Consider the following 21070-nt stretch of genomic DNA (forward strand, 5'->3'; position numbering starts at 1 on the left):
ATTCGACTAAACCCTAGACTCTCTGAACAAAGTTCGTTTATGTTCCCAAAGCTCACGATTCTGAAAATTGAAACAGAAAACAGAAAACAGAAAGTCTGTTGGCTGAGTGATGCCAGAATTATGATCTGTTATTATTACATTATACTGTTATACTACTCAACATTACAACGTGTTTGTCTTAGTGTAGTCTTTATTTTTAATTGATAAAATATGTGTATGATATTTATAAGACTAAATACATTCTAGTATCAGAAATAAAAGATTCTCTGTTAAATTTCACAGGTTATCTTTTTGAGAGTACAAGAATTCGAGCTGTATAATCATCGATATGAATATTTATAAAGCCTTTGCCGTAATTCTAGGGTTTCTTCCGCTAACGCCTACGACCCCCAGTGTGATTTAAGCTGGTATGATTAACTTACGTACGATTATCACAACATGTGAATACTGCGTAGGGGGAGTAGGTCTACAGTGACTGGAATGACTGCATTGGAGACTTTGGCTACTTCGGTCTCACCTGATCTTAACATAGATATCTCTACGGTATAAATAGACGGCGTGGGGGTAAGTTCATCTCGGGCTCCATTGAACAATTTTAGACCAGTGAAGTCTAAAAAGTCGCAATTAACCTCACTGCTATTTTGCTTAAGCCATGTTACTGGTGTGAGGGGAGGGTTGGGGGTGGGTGAGGTTGGGAACGAGCTAAGGAGTGTATTTTGTAATTTGCTTCTATTTACTGACAAGAAGCCGTATTTCAAGGGTTAAGTGTGACCAGGTGTCAACAAAATTACTCTCTGTGCTGTATCTCTTAATTTTCTTACACTAGACATACAGTCTGTGCTGTACCTCTTCATTTTCTTACACTAGACATATAGTCTGTGCTGTACATCCTAATTTTCTTACACTAGGCATATAGTCTAATTGACGATACATGATATAAAAAACTAAAATACACATGAGGTATACACATGATCCAACTAAAGGAACACACGTATGCCCTCGACACCATTCACATGTACACACACAGGGTAAGGGTGGTAATTTACACAGATCTATCTGATCTATACAGGAGAACAACAGCTCCATTAACTGATTCCATATGATTCAATTTCGAACTCGGTTAAATAGGCACTAAAATGGAATTAAGAAAGTGATGAGTGTCACATCAGCGAAAAACTTGTGCATAGTGTAACCGGTTACACTCTTCAAAAACCAACAGTGCCAAGAGCACTGACAGCATCATTACTGTCCAGCGTCCAGATCACTGTCAGCGTCCAGATCACTGTCAGTGTCCAGATCACTGTCAGTGTCCAGATCACTGTCAGTGTCCAGATCACTGTCACTGTCTAGATCACTGTCAGCGTCCAGATCACTGTCACTGTCCAGATCACTGTCACTGTCCAGATCACTGTCAGCGTCCAGATCACTGTCAGCATCCAGTTCACTGTCAGCATCCAGATCACTGTCACTGTCCAGATCACTGTCACTGTCCAAATCACTGTCACTCCCCAGATCACTGTCACTATCCAGGTCACTTTCAGTGTCCAGATCACTGTCACTGTCCAGGTCACCGTCACTGTCCAGGTCACCGTCACTGTCCAGGTCACTTTCAGTGTCCAGATCACTGTCACTGTCCAGATCACTGTCACTGTCCAGGTCACCGTCACTGTCCAAATCACTGTCACTGTCCAGATCACTTTCAGTGTCCACATTGCGTTCACCGACCAGATCACTCTCAGCGTCCAGATTACTGTCAATGTCCAGATGACTGTCACTGTCCAGATTTTTGTAAGTGTCGACAATACTGGCTTCTGCAGATTATTGTGCGATAAATAAAAGAGCAGTGGAATTCCGTCCTGCAACGAGGAGGCACACTGCATGCTCTCTAAGGATTCTTTCGTCGTCATATGTCTAAAAAAATTGTTAAGTACGACGTTAAACCCCATGCACTCACTCACTCATACTCGCGTCTCCAGCGTGACAGACAGGGCTGTTCTACAGAAATGTGTTGGTGCCAAACCACTGCAATAGTTGATTCCGTGGACAACAAATTTTCACTACGTATGCACTACGTATGCACGTTACGTATGCACTAAAATGGGATTAAGAAAGTGATTCGACTACTTCAGTGGAAAAACCTGAGCACAGTGGAAAAACTTGCGTAAAATGGAAACGGATTAAGCCGTTAAAGAAACTAGAACATTTTAGCCCCCAGAGTAGCCTACTGGCAGCGTTCAGAGTACTGTCAGTGAGCAGGGTATTATTTATGACCAAGTTACTATCAGTACCCATATAACTGTCAGTGTCTAGATTACCGTCAGTGTCCATATGAGTGTCAGTGTAAATTACACTGTCAGTTTCAAGATTACTGTCAGTGTTCAGAATACTGTCTGTGTACCGATGACTGTCATTGTCAATATTACTTTCATTGTCCAGATAACTGTCAGTGTTCAGATTATTGTCAGTGTTCAGGTTGCTGTCAGTGTTCAAATTGCTCTCAGTGTTCAAATGGCTGTCACGGTCAGGATTGCTGTTAGTGCTCACATTGCTGTCAGTGTCCACATTGCTGTCAGTGTTCGGATTATTGTCAGTGTTCAGATTGCTGTCAATGTTCGAATTGCTGTCAATGTTCGGACTGCTGTTAGCGTCCAGATTTCTGTCAGTGTTCGGATCACTGTCAGTGTTCAGAATACTGTCTGTGTACCGGTGACTGTCATTCTCAAGATTACCTTCATTGTCCAGATAACTGTCAGTGTTCAGTTTTCTGAGTGCTGTCGGTGTTCGGATTGCTGTCAGTGTCCAGATTGTTGTCAGTGTTTGGATTACTGTCAGTGTTCAGAGTGCTGTCAGTGTTCGAATTGCTGTCAGTGTCCAGATTGCTGTCAGTATTCGGATTAATGTCAGTCAGTGTTCAGATTGCTGTCAGTGTCCGAATTGCTGTCAATGTTCGGATTGCTGTCAGTGTCCAGATTGTTGTCAGTGTTTGGATTACTGTCAGTGTTCAGAGTGCTGTCAGTGTTCGAATTGCTGTCAGTGTTTGGATCGCTGTTAGTGTTCGGATTACTGTCAGTGTTCAGATTGCTGTCAGTGTTCGGATTACTGTCAGTGTTCAGATTGCTGTCAGTGTTTGAATTGCTGTCAGTGTTCGGATTACTGTCAGTGTTCAGATTGCTGTCAGTGTTTGGATTACTGTCAGTGTTCAGAGTGCTGTCAGTGTTCGAATTGCTGTCAGTGTCCAAATTGCTGTCAGTGTTCGGATTAATGTCAGTGTTCAGATTGCTGTCAGTGTTCAGATTGCTGTCAGTGTTCGAATTGCTGTCAATGTTCGGATTGCTGTCAGTGTCCAGATTGTTGTCAGTGTTTGGATTACTGTCAATGTTCACATTGCTGCCAGTATCCAGATTGCTGTCAATGTTCAGAGTGCTGTCAGACTTCGGATTGATGTCAGTGTTCAGATTGCTGTCAGTGTTTGAATGGCTGTCAGTGTTCAGATTGCTGTCAGTGTTTGAATTGCTGTCAGTGTTCGGATTACTGTCAGTGTTCAGATTGCTGTCAGTGTTTGGATTACTGTCAGTGTTCAGATTGCTGTCAGTGTTCGAATTGCTGTCAGTGTCCAGATTGCTGTCAGTGTTCGGATTAATGTCAGTGTTCAGATTGCTGTCAGTGTTCAGATTGCTGTCAGTGTTCGAATTGCTGTCAATGTTCGGATTGCTGTCAGTGTCCAGATTGCTGTGAGTGTTCGGATTACTGTCGGTGTTCGGATTGCTGTCAGTGTCCAGATTGTTGTCAGTGTTTGGATTACTGTCAGTGTCCAGAGTGCTGTCAGTGTTCGAATAGCTGTCAGTGTCCAGATTGCTGTTAGTGTTCGGATTACTGTCAGTGTTCAGATTGCTGTCAGTGTTCAGATTGCTGTCAGTGTTCGAATTGCTGTCAATGTTCGGGTTGCTGTCAGTGTCCAGATTGTTGTCAGTGTTTGGATTACTGTCAGTGTTCAGAGTGCTGTTAGTGTTCGATTTGCTGTCAGTATCCAGATCGCTGTCAGTGTTCGGATTACTGTCAGTGTTCAGATTGCTGTCAGTGTTTGAATTGCTGTCAATGTTCGGATTGCTGTCAGTGTTCAGATTACCGTCGGTCTTAGGATTACTGTCAGTATTGAGATTATTGTCGGTGTTCGGACTGATGTCAGTGTTCGGATTGCTCTCAGTGTTCAGATTGCTGTCAGTGCTCAGATTGCTGTCAGCGTACGGATTGCTGTCAGTGTTCAAATTGCTGTCAATGTTCACATTGCTGCCAGTATCCAGATTGCTGTCAATGTTTAGAGTGCTGTCAGACTTCGGATTGATGTCAGTGTTCAGATAGCTGTCAGTGTTCGGATTACTGCCAGTGTTTGAATTGCTGTCAGTGTTTGGATTGCTGTCAGTGTTCCGATTGCTGTCAGTGTTTGGATTGCTGTCAGTGTTCGAATTGCTGTCCGTGTTTGGATTACTGTCAGTGTTTGGATTGCTGCAGGTGTTCAGATCGGTCTCAGTGTTCGGATTGCTGTCGATGATTGGATTGCCGTCAGTGTTTGGATTGCTGTCAGTGTTCCGATTGCTGTCAGTGTTCCGATTGCTGTCAGTGTTCGGAATACTGTCAGTGTTTGGATTGCTGTCAGTGTTCGGATTGCTGTCAGTGTTGGGATTACTGTCAGTGTTTGGATTGCCGTGCTGTGCTGTCAATGGTTGGATTGCTGTCAATGTTTGGACTGCTGTCAATGTTCGGATTGCTGTCAGTGTTGAGACTGTTGTCAGTGTTGAGAATGTTGTCAGTGTTCAGATTGTTGTCGGTGTTCAGAATACTGTCTATGTACCGGTTACTGTTATTGTCAAGATTATATTCATTTCCAGATAACTGCCAGTGTTCAGTTTACTGTGAGTGTTCAGATTGCTGTCAGTGTATATATTGCTGTCAGTGTTCAGATTGCTGTCAGTGTTCGAAATGCTGTCTGTGTACCTGTGACAGTCATTGTCAAGATCACCTTCATTATCCAGATAACTGTCAGTGTTCAGATTGCTGTCAGTGTTGGAATGGTTGTCAGTTTTCGGATTATTGTCGGTGTTCAGATCGCTGTCAGTGTTCAGATTGTTGTTGGTGTTAGGGTTACTGTCAGTGTTCAGATTGCTGTCAGTGTTGGAACGGTTGTCAGTGTTCAGATTACTGTCAGTGTTCAGATCGCTGTCAGTGTTTAGGTTATTGTCGGTGTTAGGGTTACTGTCAGTGTTCAGATTGCTGTCAGTGCTCGGATTGTTGTAAGTGTTGGGATTGCTGTCAGTGTCTGGATTGCTGTCAGTGTTCAGATTGCTGTCGGTCTTCGACAGGTAAATGTAGCCATGCTCATTACATCAGCATAATGCCTTTATGAACAGTTGCATTTAAAGCGCGACTAAGATACTTGTTTAATTGCTATTTGACCTGGAACTCATTCACGGACTACGAATTTGAACTTTGATATGGAATTCATGCCTGGAATATCCATTGTCTGCCCGGCATCATTGAAAACTGATGACCGCTTCTCTCTTGTGCGTTACCGGATTTATTTCTTATTTGTATAATTTCTTACATACCTTTGTCTTTGGGAGTTAGTGTTAAACGTTGTTTTGGAATGGATCTTGTGATTATCGACTTGGAACGCCTTTTACGGTCTATGAATGGTATATGAATGTCGGACATGACGCTTATATTCGGATTGCTGTGCTCTCAGTGTTCGAATTGTTTTGAGTGTTTGGATTGCGGTCAGTGTTCGGATTAGTGTAAGTGTTTTGTTTTCTGTCAGTGTTTGGATTGCTGTCAGTGTTTGGATTGTTGTGCTGTCAGTGTTTGAATTGCTGTCGGTGTTGGGATTGCTGTCAGTGTTGGGATTGCCGTCAGTGTTTGGATAGCTGTCAGTGTTTGAATTGCTGTCAGTGTTGGGATTGCTGTCAGAGTTCGGACTGCTGTCAGTGTTTGGATTGCTGTCAGTTTTTGGATTGCTCTCAGCGTTGGGGTTCCTGTCAGTATTGGGATTGCTCCAATAGCACCAGACGCGTTAGAAATGGCACGACACGTGTTAGAGATGGCAAAACACGCGTTAGATATGGCGCCACACGGGTTAGAAATGGCACCACACGCCCTAGAAATGCATCCACTTGCATTATACATGGCACCACACGCGTTAGAAATGGCACCACATGCGTTAAAAATTGCCCAACGAGCGTTCGAAATTGCACCATATGCGTTAGACATGGCACCACACGCCTTAGAAATGGCACCACAGGTGTTAGAAATGGCACTATATGCGTTACAAATAGCCCTACAAACGTTAGAAACTGCGCTACAAGCGTTATAAATGCGGTCACTCGGGTTAGAAAAGACACCGCATGAGTTACAAATGGCACCACATGCGTTACAAATGGCATCACGCGCGTCACACATGACAGGACACGCGTACTGCATATTTGTAACAAGCACATTGGATTTTTTTTTATATATTTACGGGTCAGTGTCCGACCTACAATTTCCCCTTTATGTACGTTATAGCTTGCGTTGTAATTCAGTCGAGCATTCTCGAGGCTTCGGTGTTTACAAGTTTTGTGTCATTGTAAATAAGGTATGCATACTGGAAATATGTATCGGTGTTTACCATTAAACCATCCATAATTGTCTTTATGTTTGTCTATAAATATGTTTGTCTATAAATACGGAGTTGTGAAGATCGCAGTCATTTACTCAAGTTCACGTGAGAGCAGCCATTTACTCAGGTCAACTTGAGAGCAGTCATATTTACTGCCTTCCACTTTGAAGGATTTAACTGGGTTTGGAGATATCGGCTTTTGCACCATTCGCCATTTGTACTCCATTTTCTGAACAGAGCACTTTGAGAGCTTGTGTTTCGCCACTTGCTATTTTTTGAGACGTTATTTTGAAGCTTGTATCGCTCATTGTTTTTTTTGTGCAATTACGTACACTTCATCCCAGTTTACCGAGAAAGTGACTTTGTCTATATTTCCGAGGAGTGAAAAATACATCGCCAGATCGGCATCATCAACGTTACTGTCAACCCGTCCGCCCTGAGAAGTTGGACCTTCAAAGACAGTTGTGAACCAACCATCGGCAGCGTGTCGTGCTCTTGTCACTTATCGGACTGTCATCCTTCGATTGGAGAATTTCTATTGACTGTAGATCCTATATTGGTGTGGACTGACCCGCCTTTGTAAGCCGGAATGTTCCATCGTTAGGTATCGGCTGAACATTTTTGTAATTAGTTTTACTGTTTTGTATATTATTGTCAGTTGTATTATTTGTCTGTTTTGGGGGGCCTCCTTGGCTCAGTTGGTTAGTGCGCCAGCAATGCATAATGACCCAGGCGCCTCTCACCAATGCGGTCGCTGTGAGTTCAAGTCCAGCTCATGCTGGCTTCCTCTCCGGCCGTCAGTGGGAAGGTCTGACAGCAACCTGCGGATGGTCGTGGGTTTCCCCCGAGCTGTGCCCGGTTTCCTCCCACGATAATGCTGACCGCCGTCATATAAGTGAAATATTCTTGAGTTCGGCGTAAAACAACAATCAAATAAAAAAATAATAATGGACTAATGCGGACAAACGTTAGAAGCCATGGAATATTATAATGAATGGAGAGTTTCTCTGAGCTTTCAAATTCTTTCTTTCTTAAACAAAAGATTTAATGACCCAACACGAAACTTGGTTATAGATTACAACTCAATAACTAGACTCCAAATATACGGAAATTATTTTGGTTCACGTAATTATACTCTTTATTATATAAGGAAAAAGCCTTAAAATAGCAACATCTGCGTTTGACCCTACTTTTGTCTTTTGATACAGCAAAAAGTAAAAATCGCATCACTTTAATTTTTCACACACACGTTCTTCGGTAATTGACAGGCCCCGTTAACTCAGTTGGTAGGGCGTACGCTTCAGGAGCGGTAGATCCAGGATCAATTCTGTGTCGGGTCACCCCTAAGACCTTAAAAGAGGAATTTGTAACTTCCTCGCCTGACGTTCAGCATGAAGGGGATACAGCAACGACTGGTTGACCCGTATCAGTATAATGGCTTGGTCGTGGCGGATCACTTGACTTCGGTAATCTCAGTGATGCAGCACTAGATAAAAGAGCGATGGAAATCCTTCCTGCAACAAGGAGGCACATTACATACACTCTAGGGACTCCTTCGTCATCATATGACTGAAATATTGTTAAGTACGACGTTAAACCCCAAGCATTCACTCACTCTTCGGTAACTGTGCTTCATATGAAAGTAAGTTTCACTTGTGTTTTATTTTTTTGGCGTAAAAATAAATTACAATTCTCTGCTTCACCGAGGTGTAATGATTTCCTACCTAGTGGCAAGGGATTCTGTCAGGGCGTTATACATATAATGTCTTACATAGATTAACTTTGTAACATTTGATATCATAAACATGATTTCAGCTTTATTTATAGACAGATACATAAGCGTATCGAACACGGCCTTGGGTCATAGTCTAACTAACCATGTGTCAGCCATGGACCAGGATCCGGCTATGTCATACACTCATTCTGTCACACGTACATCATGATATTGAATATAACAACACAGTCTAACTACTGACTTTGAAGTGGGTAACCTGTGGATTAACTATGGATTACCTGTGGATTAACTCTCTAGTGACTGTGATTTATATCCTGAGTTCTGAACAAGTGATTCTCACCCAGATATTACAAACAGCAATCTATCGTCTTAGTGGTATTAGATCCTGGATCAATCCTGGTTCAAGTCACACCTAAGACTTTAAAAGAGGGAGTTGTAACTTCCTCCCTTGGCGTTCAGCATAAAGGGGATAGTGCAACGACTGGTTGACCCGTATCAGTAGAATGGCGCGAGCGGGGCGATTTACTTGCCTTCGGTAAGTCGTCTCAGTGAAGCAGCACTAGATAAAAGAGCGGTGGAAATCCGTCCTGCTGCAAGGAGGCACATTACATACACCCTAAGGATTCCTTCGTCGCCATATGACTGAAAAAATTATTGAGCACGACGTTAAACACCAGGCGCTCACTCACTCACTCTTATTGGCTTTCTCTTCAGGCGTCAGTATAAGGATATACATATAGCTGAGTTGATAGATAGGTTGAAATTCTTCAACCATTGCATATAAAAGTAGTTCGGTGAAAAAAAACGCTATTCATATACACGAACATACTCGTCTGAGATTGGAATGGCAAGCTACCGAAAACCCAGGCTGCTAAAGATGAATAAAAGAAGTAACTCCGAAGAATACGACAAAAGTTTGTCAAGTCTCACCCTATTTTAATTGTTCAACATCTCAAAAAATTCTCACATATGGTGAAAATGTTTAGCAAAACTTCATGTATACCAAAAAGAGAAGTATATAAACAGGTGGTAATGTATAGAACAAGGTTATCAGCACCAACTCCTCAGTATTAACAAATAAAGGTGTCTAATAAGTGTACATACCGGTACAATAACGAACTTTGCACGAGGACGCATCTCCCGTGCTCGTACGTTTTCACCTGAGTTCACCTGGAGTGGCTGAGTTCAATGGGTCAATGGGTATAACGATGTCCCAGGTAAGCAGGAGCACTTATCGAGTTTCTCAGAAACTACCGTAAATCTTGTGTATACTGCGTAACTGTGCCACTTGCAAGCTAGATTTCAGGCTGAGTTTAGTGTCTTATAATGTTATTCGACTAAACCCTAGACTCCCTGAACAAAGTTCGTTTATGTTCCCAAAGCTCACGATTCTGAAAATTGAAACAGAAAACAGAAAGTCTGTTGGCTGAGTGATGCCAGAATTATGTTCTGTTATTATTACATTATACTGTTATACTACTCAACATTACTCAACGTGTTTGTCTTAGTGTAGTCTTTATTTTTAATTGATAAAATATGTGTATGATATTTATAAGACTAAATACATTCTAGTATCAGAAATAAAAGATTCTCTGTTAAATTTCACAGATTATCTTTTTGAGAGTACAAGAATTCGAGCTGTATAATCATCTATATGAATATTTATAAAGCCTTTGCCGTAATTCTAGGGTTTCTTCCGCCAACGCCTACGACCTCCAGTGTGCATTAAGCTGGTATGATTAACTTCGATTATCACAACATGTGAATACTGCGTAGGGGGAGTAGGTCTACAGTGACTGGAATGACTGTAGGGGAGGCTTTGGCTACTTCGGTCTCATCTAATCTTAGCATAGATATCTCTACGGTATAAATAGACGGCGTGGGGGTAAGTTGAAAATTTTTAGACCAGTGAAGTCTAAAAAGTCGCAATTAACCTCACTGCAATTTTGCTTAAGCCATGTTACTGGTGTGAGTGGAGGGTTGGGAGTGGGTGAGGTTGGGGACGAGCTAAGGAGTGTATTTTGTAATTTGCTTCTATTTACTGACAAGAAGCCGTATTTCAAGGGTTAAGTGTGACCAGGTGTCAACAAAATTACTCTCTGTGCTGTACCTCTTAATTTTCTTACACCAGACATATAGTCTGTGTTGTACCTCTTAATTTTCTTACATTAGACATATCGTCTGTGCTGTACCTCTTAATTTTCTTACACTAGACATATAGTCTGTGCTGTACCTCTTAATTTTCTTACATTAGACATATCGTCTGTGCTGTACCTCTTAATTTTCTTACACTAGACATATAGTCTGTGCTGTACCTCTTAATTTTCTTACACTAGACATATCGTCTGTGCTGTACATCTTAATTTTCTTACATTAGACATATCGTCTGTGCTGTACCTCTTAATTTTCTTACATTAGACATATCGTCTGTGCTGTACCTCTTAATTTTCTTACACTAGACATATAGTATGTGCTGTACATCTTGATTTTCTTACACTAGGCATATAGTCTAATTGACGAAACATGATATACAGGCCCCTAAAACTAAGGCTGATATTTATTCTATTTACGTTAAAGGAAGGTTAGAGGACTGGTTTGCCAGGTGTCAGTATAATGTGACTGAGTGAGGCGTAATGTCTAATGTCTTCAATGGCGGCAACAGCAACCTGTGGATGATCGTGGACTTCCCTATGTCTCTGCCCGGTGTGTCCTCACACCATAATGCTGGCTGCCGTCGTGTAGGTGAAATATTCTTGAGGACGGCATAAAACACCAAGCAAATAAATAAATAAATAAATTCGGTGGCGGCACACTTTGGACTCGTCCTGTCACAAGAGGACACTTGTATGGACACACAACCTTGTGGCTCCTCGTCGTCATATGAAAAGGATTGATAGTAACTGACAAGTCATATTGATAAGTACGACGTCAATCCCCTAACATGCATTTCTACGTATACATTTTTATACATGTCACATCATTATTATAGATTAGAGTCATAAAAGAGCGGTACACAGCATATAATATTTAACGCTCAAGTGCCAGTTATCATCCTAACTGAACTTTATGTAGCATTGTTTATCACATTTAGTTTAGAGATGACGTAAGTGATTTAAAAGTGATTTTGTTGATATCTAAATCGTTTCTCTTCCAGTTGCTTGTAAACAGAAAGACTGACAGCACATATTTGAGGTTGTTCATCCAATCAAAGGACCAGAAACTCCGCCCCTTTCATAAATGGCTGTTGGTACGTCGTCCCCATAATGGCTGAAAATCACGACTGGACAAAATATTCAGACATTTTACAGCCGTGTGATTCGTCAACGCCCCTCAGTCATGTGATGTTGCATTATTTAAATCTGAGTATAGTCAGATTTCACTCAGATGTCACAGTCCTTTAATCGGGGCTGTCTGCTGGTAAGTCAATTACAACTGTTGTATATCTATTTTCAGTTTGCCAGAAAACATGTGTAATTCATCATATAATTTAGAGGTTAATTTTCAAGAGTTTTTTAGGACTAAATTTAATGTCATTGTAAACAATTTCTTTGTTTATTTCTTTGTTGTACTTTTCTTTCCTTTCTCCGTTTTATTTTGGAAAATATTTGTTTAAATTCTGTCCCGTAGCAACTCCAATTCTGCGGTACTGTTTAGAGATGAGACGCCGTCAGTTCTAAACATCTTGATGACCTTTTTGAGATGATGCCATCAAATGTAAACACCTTGATGACCTTTTTGAGATGATGCCGTCAAATGTATACATCTTGATGACCTTTTTGAGATGATGAAAACGCCTACTGTTACAAACCTACTTTTGACATATCATGCATTTTCCTCTGAGTTTTCTAATGTATTTATTTAGGAAATCCAAACCGTGTCTACCCAAATTGTGAAATCCTCGCGTACCCTAATTTTTCTTATGCATTAAAAAGTGCGACTTATTTGACGTGTTCTCTCAGATAATGTCCACTGAACATTAGATGACGTTTTGCTGAACCTTATATCTGGCGCTTTATGCACAAAAAATAATCCGTTAAATTTAACAAATAGTCTGTTGTCTGAGTGATGATAGAACGTATTCTGTTATTATAACACAAACTTCTGCCATATTGAACATAATATTCTGTTTGTTTAACAAAATCTTTTTGTTGAATTAATAGAATATGTGTGTTATATTTAACAGAGTTTATCTGCTGCAATTGCAGAATACATTATAGCATTACTCAGGCAACAGATTTTCTTTTAAATCTGACGGATTATTCTGAGTCTAAGGCACCAGATAAATTTTTAGCGTTAACGTGAAAATAACGGATCGATATGACGATTAAATGCAAGTGTAAGCCTGTCCGTTTATGTCGTTAATTCCACAGCTCGTCTGTGTTCTCACAGCTCCGGACTGCAAAAATTAAAAGACAAGAACATGTTCGTCAGTCAGACAATTATTGAAAAAAAAACCCGTGATCCCCGTCCCGAGACTTGTCTGATATCCATGGTGGAACATGTATAAACTGAAAAAAATTCTTCTGTTAATTTTACCCGAATATCTGTTGTCATGACAGAGTGATGCAGAAATGTTTTTTGCGATTACATAATTTGAACGCAGGACAAAACATCATATACTGGCCACTTCAAATAACCCTGATAATGAACTCCTTACCTTAAAGTAATTAAACAGGACTGGTTTGCTTAGTGTCAGCGTAATGTGACTGATTGAGGGGTAATGTCTGGTGTCTTCAGTGGTTTCAAAACTAAGGTGGCACTGACTGTCCCTGCCACAAGCAAGCACAATAAGGGTACACTAGCGCATTGATTTTCTTTAGTTGTAAATTTGTCAACTTCAACCTCAAGATTACATGTATATATCCCCTTACTCTCGCTTGGTACAGTGCTATGCTACCACGTGCAGCTTGCTTCTTTCTTCACAACATATTAACAATTCAACCCAGCATGACCACCAATTTTTGGAGATGTGGTTCCTGGAAGTCATAACATTTTGTTACCTTGGTGAACTCCAAAATGGTGGGGGAGGAAGGAAAAGGGGGGAGAAACATAAAAAGCCAAAAAAGATTCCAGTTCTATCCAAACCTGGTAGAATTCTGATATATTTAAACCGTATGCAAATTAACAATGCAGAAATTTATAGTGCGTCAACAAGCTAAAATCCCTGTGTGGCAGTAATACCCAATCAGTGCTCCTTTACTCTTCAGTTCGGAAGCAAATTTTGGACCCAGTTGCCTGAACTGCACATGTGTAACCTAAATAACTCCTCGTCGTCATACGGCTGAAAAACTGTTAAGTACGACGTAAAACCTCAAGCATACATACTACTTATCTATAGCCTGTCACATCATCCATCATGTTGCGAGTTGCGAGATCGATTTCTTGAGAATTATTAGCGATACAATGTATACTGAAAGATAACTTAAAACTAACGTTATCCATTTTCGTCTTACTATTTTATGCATACAGCTCGTCATCGCCTGATAAACTTATCACTGGTTATCAGTAGATCAATATGACAGATACAGTGTGCGTACTACCAATATAAATCACGTCTGGTCTTTATGAAAGCTCATTTACCGTTTTTCTGCATAACGTTTACAAATAGGCGTAGCCCAAGTCGTTTCTAGATGTATTACAGTAAGTTAGAATCAAATCAAGCCCATTCTCTAGGCGTTAATTTGGTATATTTCCATGGTAAAAATTCTTTTACACTTAGAAAAGAGCACACAATTCCAACTTTTAGCACGATTCTCACTGGCACCATTCTCACTTCTGATACCCTTGACACTTCCGATATCATTGTCACTTCTGAAACGTTTCACTTTTGACGCCATTCTCACTTCTGACACCATCCCCTCTTCTGACACCATTTCCACTTCTGACACTATTGTCACTTCTGACACCATTACCACTTCTGACACGATTCCCAATTCTGACACTATTGTCACTTCGGACACCATTCCCACTTCTGACACTATTGCCACTTGCTGCATGCCACTAGCTGAGCATTTCAAGAATCACACGAGCATGAATAGACAATTTCCAATAATACAATGCTTTTCATGAAAATCAACAGACTGAGCAGAACGTCTAAGTTTGTGAAAGTACCTCAAGTAATCACACACTATCAGCGAGTTGAGACTTTTACCCGCCTCAGACTTTGTACTTTCCTCGTACCTTTTCAAAATTCATCTTTATTTGTATAATACGTCACTACGCATGTTTTTCAAACTGAGCCGAAGGTCTGTTTGTTGGTGAATTTTCAGTTCCCTTTCTGGAGAAGTTTTTTGTTACCTCATTAGGAATATGGGCAATTTATTTCACAGATATTCACATACCTTCACAATGGCCGTGCCAACACTTCCTCCCGCACCGGGTGATCACGCGCTTAGAGTTTTCATCGTACAAATCGCCAGTGATATGACAGATGATAACTTGGAAGTTATGAAGTTTCTCATAAGAGGTAAAATATATGCCGCCGTGAGTTCTTGGTTTTCTACTCTCATGAGCTTATTGGATCTCTGCTATATGACTAAGTTAACAGAAGCTTTATGAGGTCGCCTTTCCTGCCATGAAGTCATTTGTATATTAATCTACATATAGGTGTCGAAACAGACATTCGTATCCAAGCGTCAAAAATTGAGTTTCAGGGACAATAATCTTACTTATTCACTCCACCATGCATCTGTGCAAATACCCAGCATATGTTAAATAATAAATGGAATACAATTAGGGATTTTATTTATTTATGTATTTGTTTGTTTGTTTCTCTGTTTGTTTGTTTGTTTGTTTGTTTATTTATTTATTTGACACCGGAAATAAAAAAAAGTAACCCGTACTGAAGAATATTTCACTTATACGAGGGCGGCCAGCGTTATTGTGGGAGAAAACCGGGAGCTCCCTGGCAGAGAAGTGAAATATGCAGTTGGCATAAAATGTATAGAGTATTTTTACATATAACTTTGCGAACTATTGCTTTGTCCAGCTTGAACAAGAATTGTGTGTGTATAAGTGTGAAAGAGCGTGTAATATTCTTCCAGGATTCTGTGGTATGAGGCGACGTGTTCTAGATGGCATAACAACTCCACTGCGGCTGTTTGAAATAATCATGGAAAATGGTTACGTGAACGTCAATAGTATCATGGTTCTGCAGAGCCTTTTGTGGCACATTAATAGGAAAGATCTGTTCCAAAGAGCGATAGAGTTTGGTGAAGAACAGAAGGATGTGTTTTACGTGCATACACCTAATCCAAGACCAGGTAAACATACACAGCTATTTAAAAACAACATACGTCAGTTGTTGAAAACAGTTCTAAAATAGAACCTATATACAGAATTATATATGCATGTTAGTCCCAGTAACAACTTTTCAGATTGTCAAAATTCTGTCATAAAATGGCGTGCTATTGTACATTCGTTTTACCATTGTTAACTTTGGCTCTCCTCAAGTTTTGTCCAGTTTCAGTGAATGACATATCTGTGATTGCTTTCTTACGCAGCAAGGGGTTGCAAATATGTGAAGTTTCACGTCAAAGGGAGACTCAACCGGAATACAGTTGAAGAGTTACAGTCTAACGTCGCCAGATGGCTTACAGTTCCCTCATCCCTTGTAGTGGTTGCAGGCGTGGAGGTTACAGACAGCTTCAACATTACTCTCATGATCCCCGAAATAAGCACTGAAATGTTGCGAAAATATATCCCTTTGAACAGTGACTGGTTGATGTCACGCGGAATCGACACCTGCAAAATAGATGGGGAGGACATTGATCTAACAGATGGGTTATCCATCAAATATAAACCAGAAAATCTGAAGTCCTCTGTAAACTGCTTGACGAGTGATGAAATGCGTAAGGAAATGTAGCTAAGCGAAATCTTAAATAAATCTAGTCGTCGTAACAGGCTTTTGTATGCCAATCGTTGGTAGAAAGTGTTGAGCATTGTTGTAAAACTTGGTTATTATGACAATTACCATCAACGATTATGACCTGGAACATCCATAATAATTGACGGTAATGGTCATAATGACCAATTTCCACAACAATGTTCAACAGATTCTATGAAAAAAGTCAGACTAGATTTGAAAAAGAAAATTAACACGTAAATTTGTTAAGAGAAGACAGTAACAGTTTTCAGCGTTGCTAGAAAGACGTTAGAAAAGTACGTAAATATAGTTAGAAGTCAAATCTAGTACCATTCTAGTCTTGCTCGCGCCAGCATGCATATTCGCTCACAGGGCGGTGAAAACATTATCCATATAACATGGGAGTATATGCAAAACTCTTTGTTGACGTTCACAATTTAGATATGCTGTGCACATTGTTCTGTTGTCTTACATACTATGGTTTCTGGATATATTCAGCCATACTTCTCTGAATACCGTCCAGTGTTGTCCATTTCCTTATACCTTCCCTTATTATGTTTCACCTCGTCTCAAAAAGATGTTACGAGCATTTTTATACATGTTGTTGTTGTTCAACACTGAATCATTATGATGTAGAGCCCTTTTGAAAAAGAAAGACACGAAAAGTTATTGACCAGTACATTGTCAATGTACACAGGCCATCTTTATGTACGATTTCTGTTTGACCCACGATTACAATCCACTCACAATTCCTTTAAGCAAGTGGCATCTATTAATTTTACAGTCAATTGTGTACTCAGACGTAGGGCCTATAATCAATGGCAACTACAATCTGCTTGTGGAAACGAACCCGGAAACCACTGTTTTATTGGGGAATGTATTTTCACTGGGAAAGCCTTTCTTTTAGATATACGGCTTCTTGGGTTTATTAACATGACATTTCGATGTAGTTACTAACATCGCTATCAAGTGATAACTATGTTAGTAACTACATCTGCTAACTACTAACATCACTTGATAACGATGTTAGTAACTTCATCGAAACATCGTGTAGTTACACCAAGAAGTTGTATTTGAGAAACACTTTCCGAATGTACATTCTTCCCAGCTTCTAAATGCCACTCAAACATGTCAATGCATTTTCGTCCATTTTCTCTTTCATTTAGACCTTCCATGTAAAGGCGATGCCAGCCTCCTTCCCAAAGAAAGCGACGATCTGTCATTACAAGAACTGAGACGACTAATGGACCAAAATAAATTTTTGCAAAGCCGAGTGGAAACCTTACAGTAAGAGCTATAGTAACACACACAAATCGTTGAGAATATTGTCAACTTTCTCATATGTTTCTGATTTTCTTACTTTATGATCGCTTCTGTCAGATTGTACCGATCCGCTCAAGAAAAGGTCCAAACATATTACATAGAGACATCAGAAAATAACCATTACGCTAAAGCAACTGCACATTCTTTTTTACTTTCGGCCGAGCTGGGGTTCGTTCTAGACTGAGAAACACAATTTGAGAAGTTACCCCCAACATGAATTCCTGTATGTACATCCTGCCATTTTCTTTAGATTCTCCAGACGAATGATAATATGATATTCATCACATCAGTAGTGAAATTTTTAGGCTCCACATACATTGCAAACATCTTTCGAAAGAACTTTTAGAAAAATCCCTCAGGTATCGCTGAAAATTCAAAATGTTAAGAAACTCACTGAATGAAATTCTGCGGCTCATACGGACATGCATTTTTGGCAAATAATATTCATGAATATTCACACATTTTCGACTTCATAGTTCTGGTGTCAACCCTTGAAATGATGTTACTGTTATCCGCAATGTGGTCACATAAGGAAATATTGTATACTTGCAATTTGTGCAAAGCAAAACTGATAAGAAGAAACTCCCACGGTTCTTCCCAGATGAACACAAACCATCCTGCGCAATGGGCATCCCCAAAACAGTGCACTCACGTCGGTAACAAACAATTCGTGTACAGAGGTAACTTAGCAACTTAGGCTTTCTTCGCGTCACAACTTAAACAGAATAATTAGGTAACAAAAGTGCAGTGATGTTAACTGCAACTTATTTCCTCAATTTTTCACGATTAAAAACGATCACACAAAAACAATGGAATGGGACCAGGCCTCAGGAATACCCACCAGCTGATTACTTCGGTAGCCTAGTGGTTAGAGCGTCCGCCTCGACGCCTGGGAAGAAACCAGGGCCAAGTCATACTAAACATTTTAAAAACGGTACTTGCTGCTGACTCGTTTGGCGCTCAGCACTGAGAGGTTATATGGAGAGTAATGAAACAGTGCGGACTGGCCCGTTGTCAGTATAATGTGACGGTAAGGGTGTCTGGTGTCCTCGGCATGATACTTCAGTGTCGGCAACACTGACGACATGAGGTCGGCCTGCCACATAAAGGCATAGTTTAGGTGCGTACACCTATTGACTCCCTGTCGCCATATGACAATTGTTAAGTACGAGGACCCCCCCCCCCCCCCCAACTCTCCATTACATACATCCACACACGCATACATGCGCACAGATTATCAGTCAATGACAGAATGTATATAACATTTGCAGCAGGTATTTCTTTGTGGATATAAATAAGGTATTTATTTGTGAATATATCAGTGAATTAAGTACGAAAACACTAATCAAATAAATGAATAAAGAAAAAACTTTTTCATAATATCGTGTGTACTTTCTCAGGGAAAATACTTCATATAAAAAACTTCCTTCACATACATATTGGTTGGACTACAATCCGGGTGTATACCAATACCGATGCTTGTACACATAATGAATATTGTGTACCTTTTCTTGGGATATAACATTTATTTCAGCATCATTTTGAGATGTTATCTTTTAGCAGCCCGGTGCCGTTAACTGTCACCTCAACGAAACAGTGCATAGTTTAAATGGTCGATTTTCATTTTCGTATTTCTTCTGGTAAGTTGTCGTTTGTACTGAATGCTGACTTCCTGCCATTTTTCTTTTACAGAAAGCTCCGAGAGCCAAAGCCTACTCCATATAAGTCGGTTTCAGGTAAACTCCTAGAATACATGTATACTTTTCATGCGTTAGTATGTCGTGTTTCATAAAACCCCTCACATACATACATACATACATACATACACTCCATGCTCTAGTCTGTCGTATTTCATATATTTGTTTTACGCCGTATTCAAGAATATTTCACTTATACGACGGCGGCCAGCATTATGGTGGGTGGAAACAGGGCAGAGCCCGGGGGAAACCCACGACCATCCGCAGGTTGCTGGCAGACCTTCCCACGCACGGCTGGAAGTATTTCATGTTTACATGGAACTTGATGTACCCTTTCTCGTGAAATGATCACATATTTTCCAGTCAAAGTACTGGTGCAGCCATTTTCTTTAGATTCTCCAGACGAATGGTAATATGATATTCATCACGTGACCAGTTTCAATGGTCACTTGGCCAGTGCTTAGCTGTCTTTTAGCCGAACATTGGAAAAATGAAAAGTATTTAACAGTAATTTGTTTAAAACCTACAGATTCCCGTAAGACAAAACACTCATCGGAGAAGATTGTAGGAGGAAAAACCCCCAAAATGTCTTTAAATGGAAAGCGCGTTCGGGTGCCTAAAATCCCTGTGGCATCCGCTTGATCAAACACTTCTGGCCGGCTGTGCAGGTATGTATGATGAAACGCTTATATTACACTCTGTTCACACCATTTCTATACCGTCGTTTCTCAACACAATATTCAGTGATTTTGATACTAATTTTATGAATGAAACGTCTTTAGCATTTGGAATTTGGATTTCGTTTCATCGGTTCATGGCCTCATCTGTGGGTTGGACACTTTGCTTAGTACTGATCATACATGTGCTAATGGTAATGTATCCGGACCCGAAGAATTTAACATTTCTGCATTTACTTGTAATGACAAAGACTTCTTCCAACGCAAAAATTTCGTAGTCCATTTAACTGACTGCCGCCATAAAAGCCTTCACAGTGGACAAGTTCCCACATGTACACGGGCCTCCAAATGACAAGTATAACAGAATAAAACTTGGTGTAAGCATGGTGCTCCTATGACAAGCAGTTTAGGCGAAGGCAAGCTAAAGGGCCTGGCAATTCTTTGCACTGACAACGAACTCGTGATTGAATCGTGGCAAAACATTCTTACATTCAAAATCTAGTGATGCGACAGATAACACAATTCAAACCTCAAAACGAGAGTTAAATAAAAAAAAACAAATCTTCTTTATTAGCAAGTTGTAATGTTTGCTGGCATGACTGTGATGAGATTATGTTAACTTTTTTCAGATATTAAAGGCTCGTTCGTTACGAAAGTGGCCATCACCAGCTAATTAACGGCCGTGTTGACTGAACCCTGGTCTCTGTCTGAGATTTACTATCTATCTAAACTCATACTACAACCTGTGTCTCCGTCTTAAGTGACTCAACCCTGGTCTCTGTCTGAGATTTACTATCTATCTAAATCCATACTACAACCTTTGTCCCCGTCTTAAGCGACTCAACCCTGGCCTCTTTCTGAGTTATACTATCTATCTAAACCCATACTACAACCTGTGTTCCCGTCTTAAGTGACTCAACCCTGGTCTCTGTCTGAGATTTACTATCTATCTAAACCCATACTACAACCTTTGTCTCTGGCTTAAGCGACTCAACCCTGGCCTCTTTCTGAGTTATACTATCTATCTAAGCCCATACTACAACCTGTGTCTCCGTCTTAAGTGACTCAACCCTGGTCTCTGTCTGAGATTTACTATCTATCTAAACCCATACTACAACCTGTGTC

The 21070-nt window shown here is 40.3% G+C and overlaps 2 protein-coding genes across 2 annotated transcripts; one reads left to right on the top strand and one right to left on the bottom strand.

Moving 5' to 3' along the window:
• Nucleotides 1-1242: 1242 nt before the first annotated feature.
• LOC135479368 (serine-aspartate repeat-containing protein F-like) lies at nucleotides 1243-14380 on the bottom strand. Its single transcript, XM_064759193.1, has 4 exons — nucleotides 14143-14380; nucleotides 3749-4711; nucleotides 2316-2789; nucleotides 1243-1811 (listed from the first exon to the last, which is right to left on the bottom strand). The coding sequence occupies exons 1-4, from the start codon at nucleotides 14378-14380 to the stop codon at nucleotides 1243-1245; spliced, it is 2244 nt and encodes a 747-aa protein (XP_064615263.1).
• LOC135479578 (uncharacterized) lies at nucleotides 11670-20757 on the top strand. The gene is made up of 8 exons (XM_064759464.1): nucleotides 11670-11801; nucleotides 14714-14850; nucleotides 15428-15646; nucleotides 15887-16234; nucleotides 17415-17535; nucleotides 19264-19307; nucleotides 19798-19936; nucleotides 20575-20757. Exons 2-7 carry the CDS (start codon nucleotides 14733-14735, stop codon nucleotides 19908-19910), a joined length of 963 nt encoding a protein of 320 aa, XP_064615534.1. The 5' UTR covers nucleotides 11670-11801; nucleotides 14714-14732; the 3' UTR covers nucleotides 19911-19936; nucleotides 20575-20757.
• The last annotated feature ends 313 nt before the right edge of the window (nucleotides 20758-21070 follow it).

This window comes from Liolophura sinensis, chromosome 12 (assembly GCF_032854445.1).
Source record: "Liolophura sinensis isolate JHLJ2023 chromosome 12, CUHK_Ljap_v2, whole genome shotgun sequence".
In the NCBI taxonomy this organism is placed as follows: Eukaryota; Metazoa; Mollusca; class Polyplacophora; order Chitonida; family Chitonidae; genus Liolophura; species Liolophura sinensis.

Coding starts and splice junctions, on each gene's coding strand:
- LOC135479368 (XM_064759193.1), bottom strand. CDS start 14,380: ATGCAGCAAGTGGCAATAGTGTCAGAAGTGGGAATGGTGTCCGAAGTG. Junction 4,712..14,142: donor CAGAAGTGAGAATGGTGCCA/GTGAGAATCGTG, acceptor AACCATTGACAG/CACAGCACGGCAATCCAAAC. Junction 1,812..2,315: donor CACTCATATGGACACTGACG/GTAATCTAGACA, acceptor AATAATCTGCAG/AAGCCAGTATTGTCGACACT.
- LOC135479578 (XM_064759464.1), top strand. CDS start 14,733: ATGGCCGTGCCAACACTTCCTCCCGCACCGGGTGATCACGCGCTTAGA. Junction 17,536..19,263: donor AGCCGAGTGGAAACCTTACA/GTAAGAGCTATA, acceptor TTTCTTTTACAG/AAAGCTCCGAGAGCCAAAGC. Junction 19,308..19,797: donor TCCATATAAGTCGGTTTCAG/GTAAACTCCTAG, acceptor TAAAACCTACAG/ATTCCCGTAAGACAAAACAC.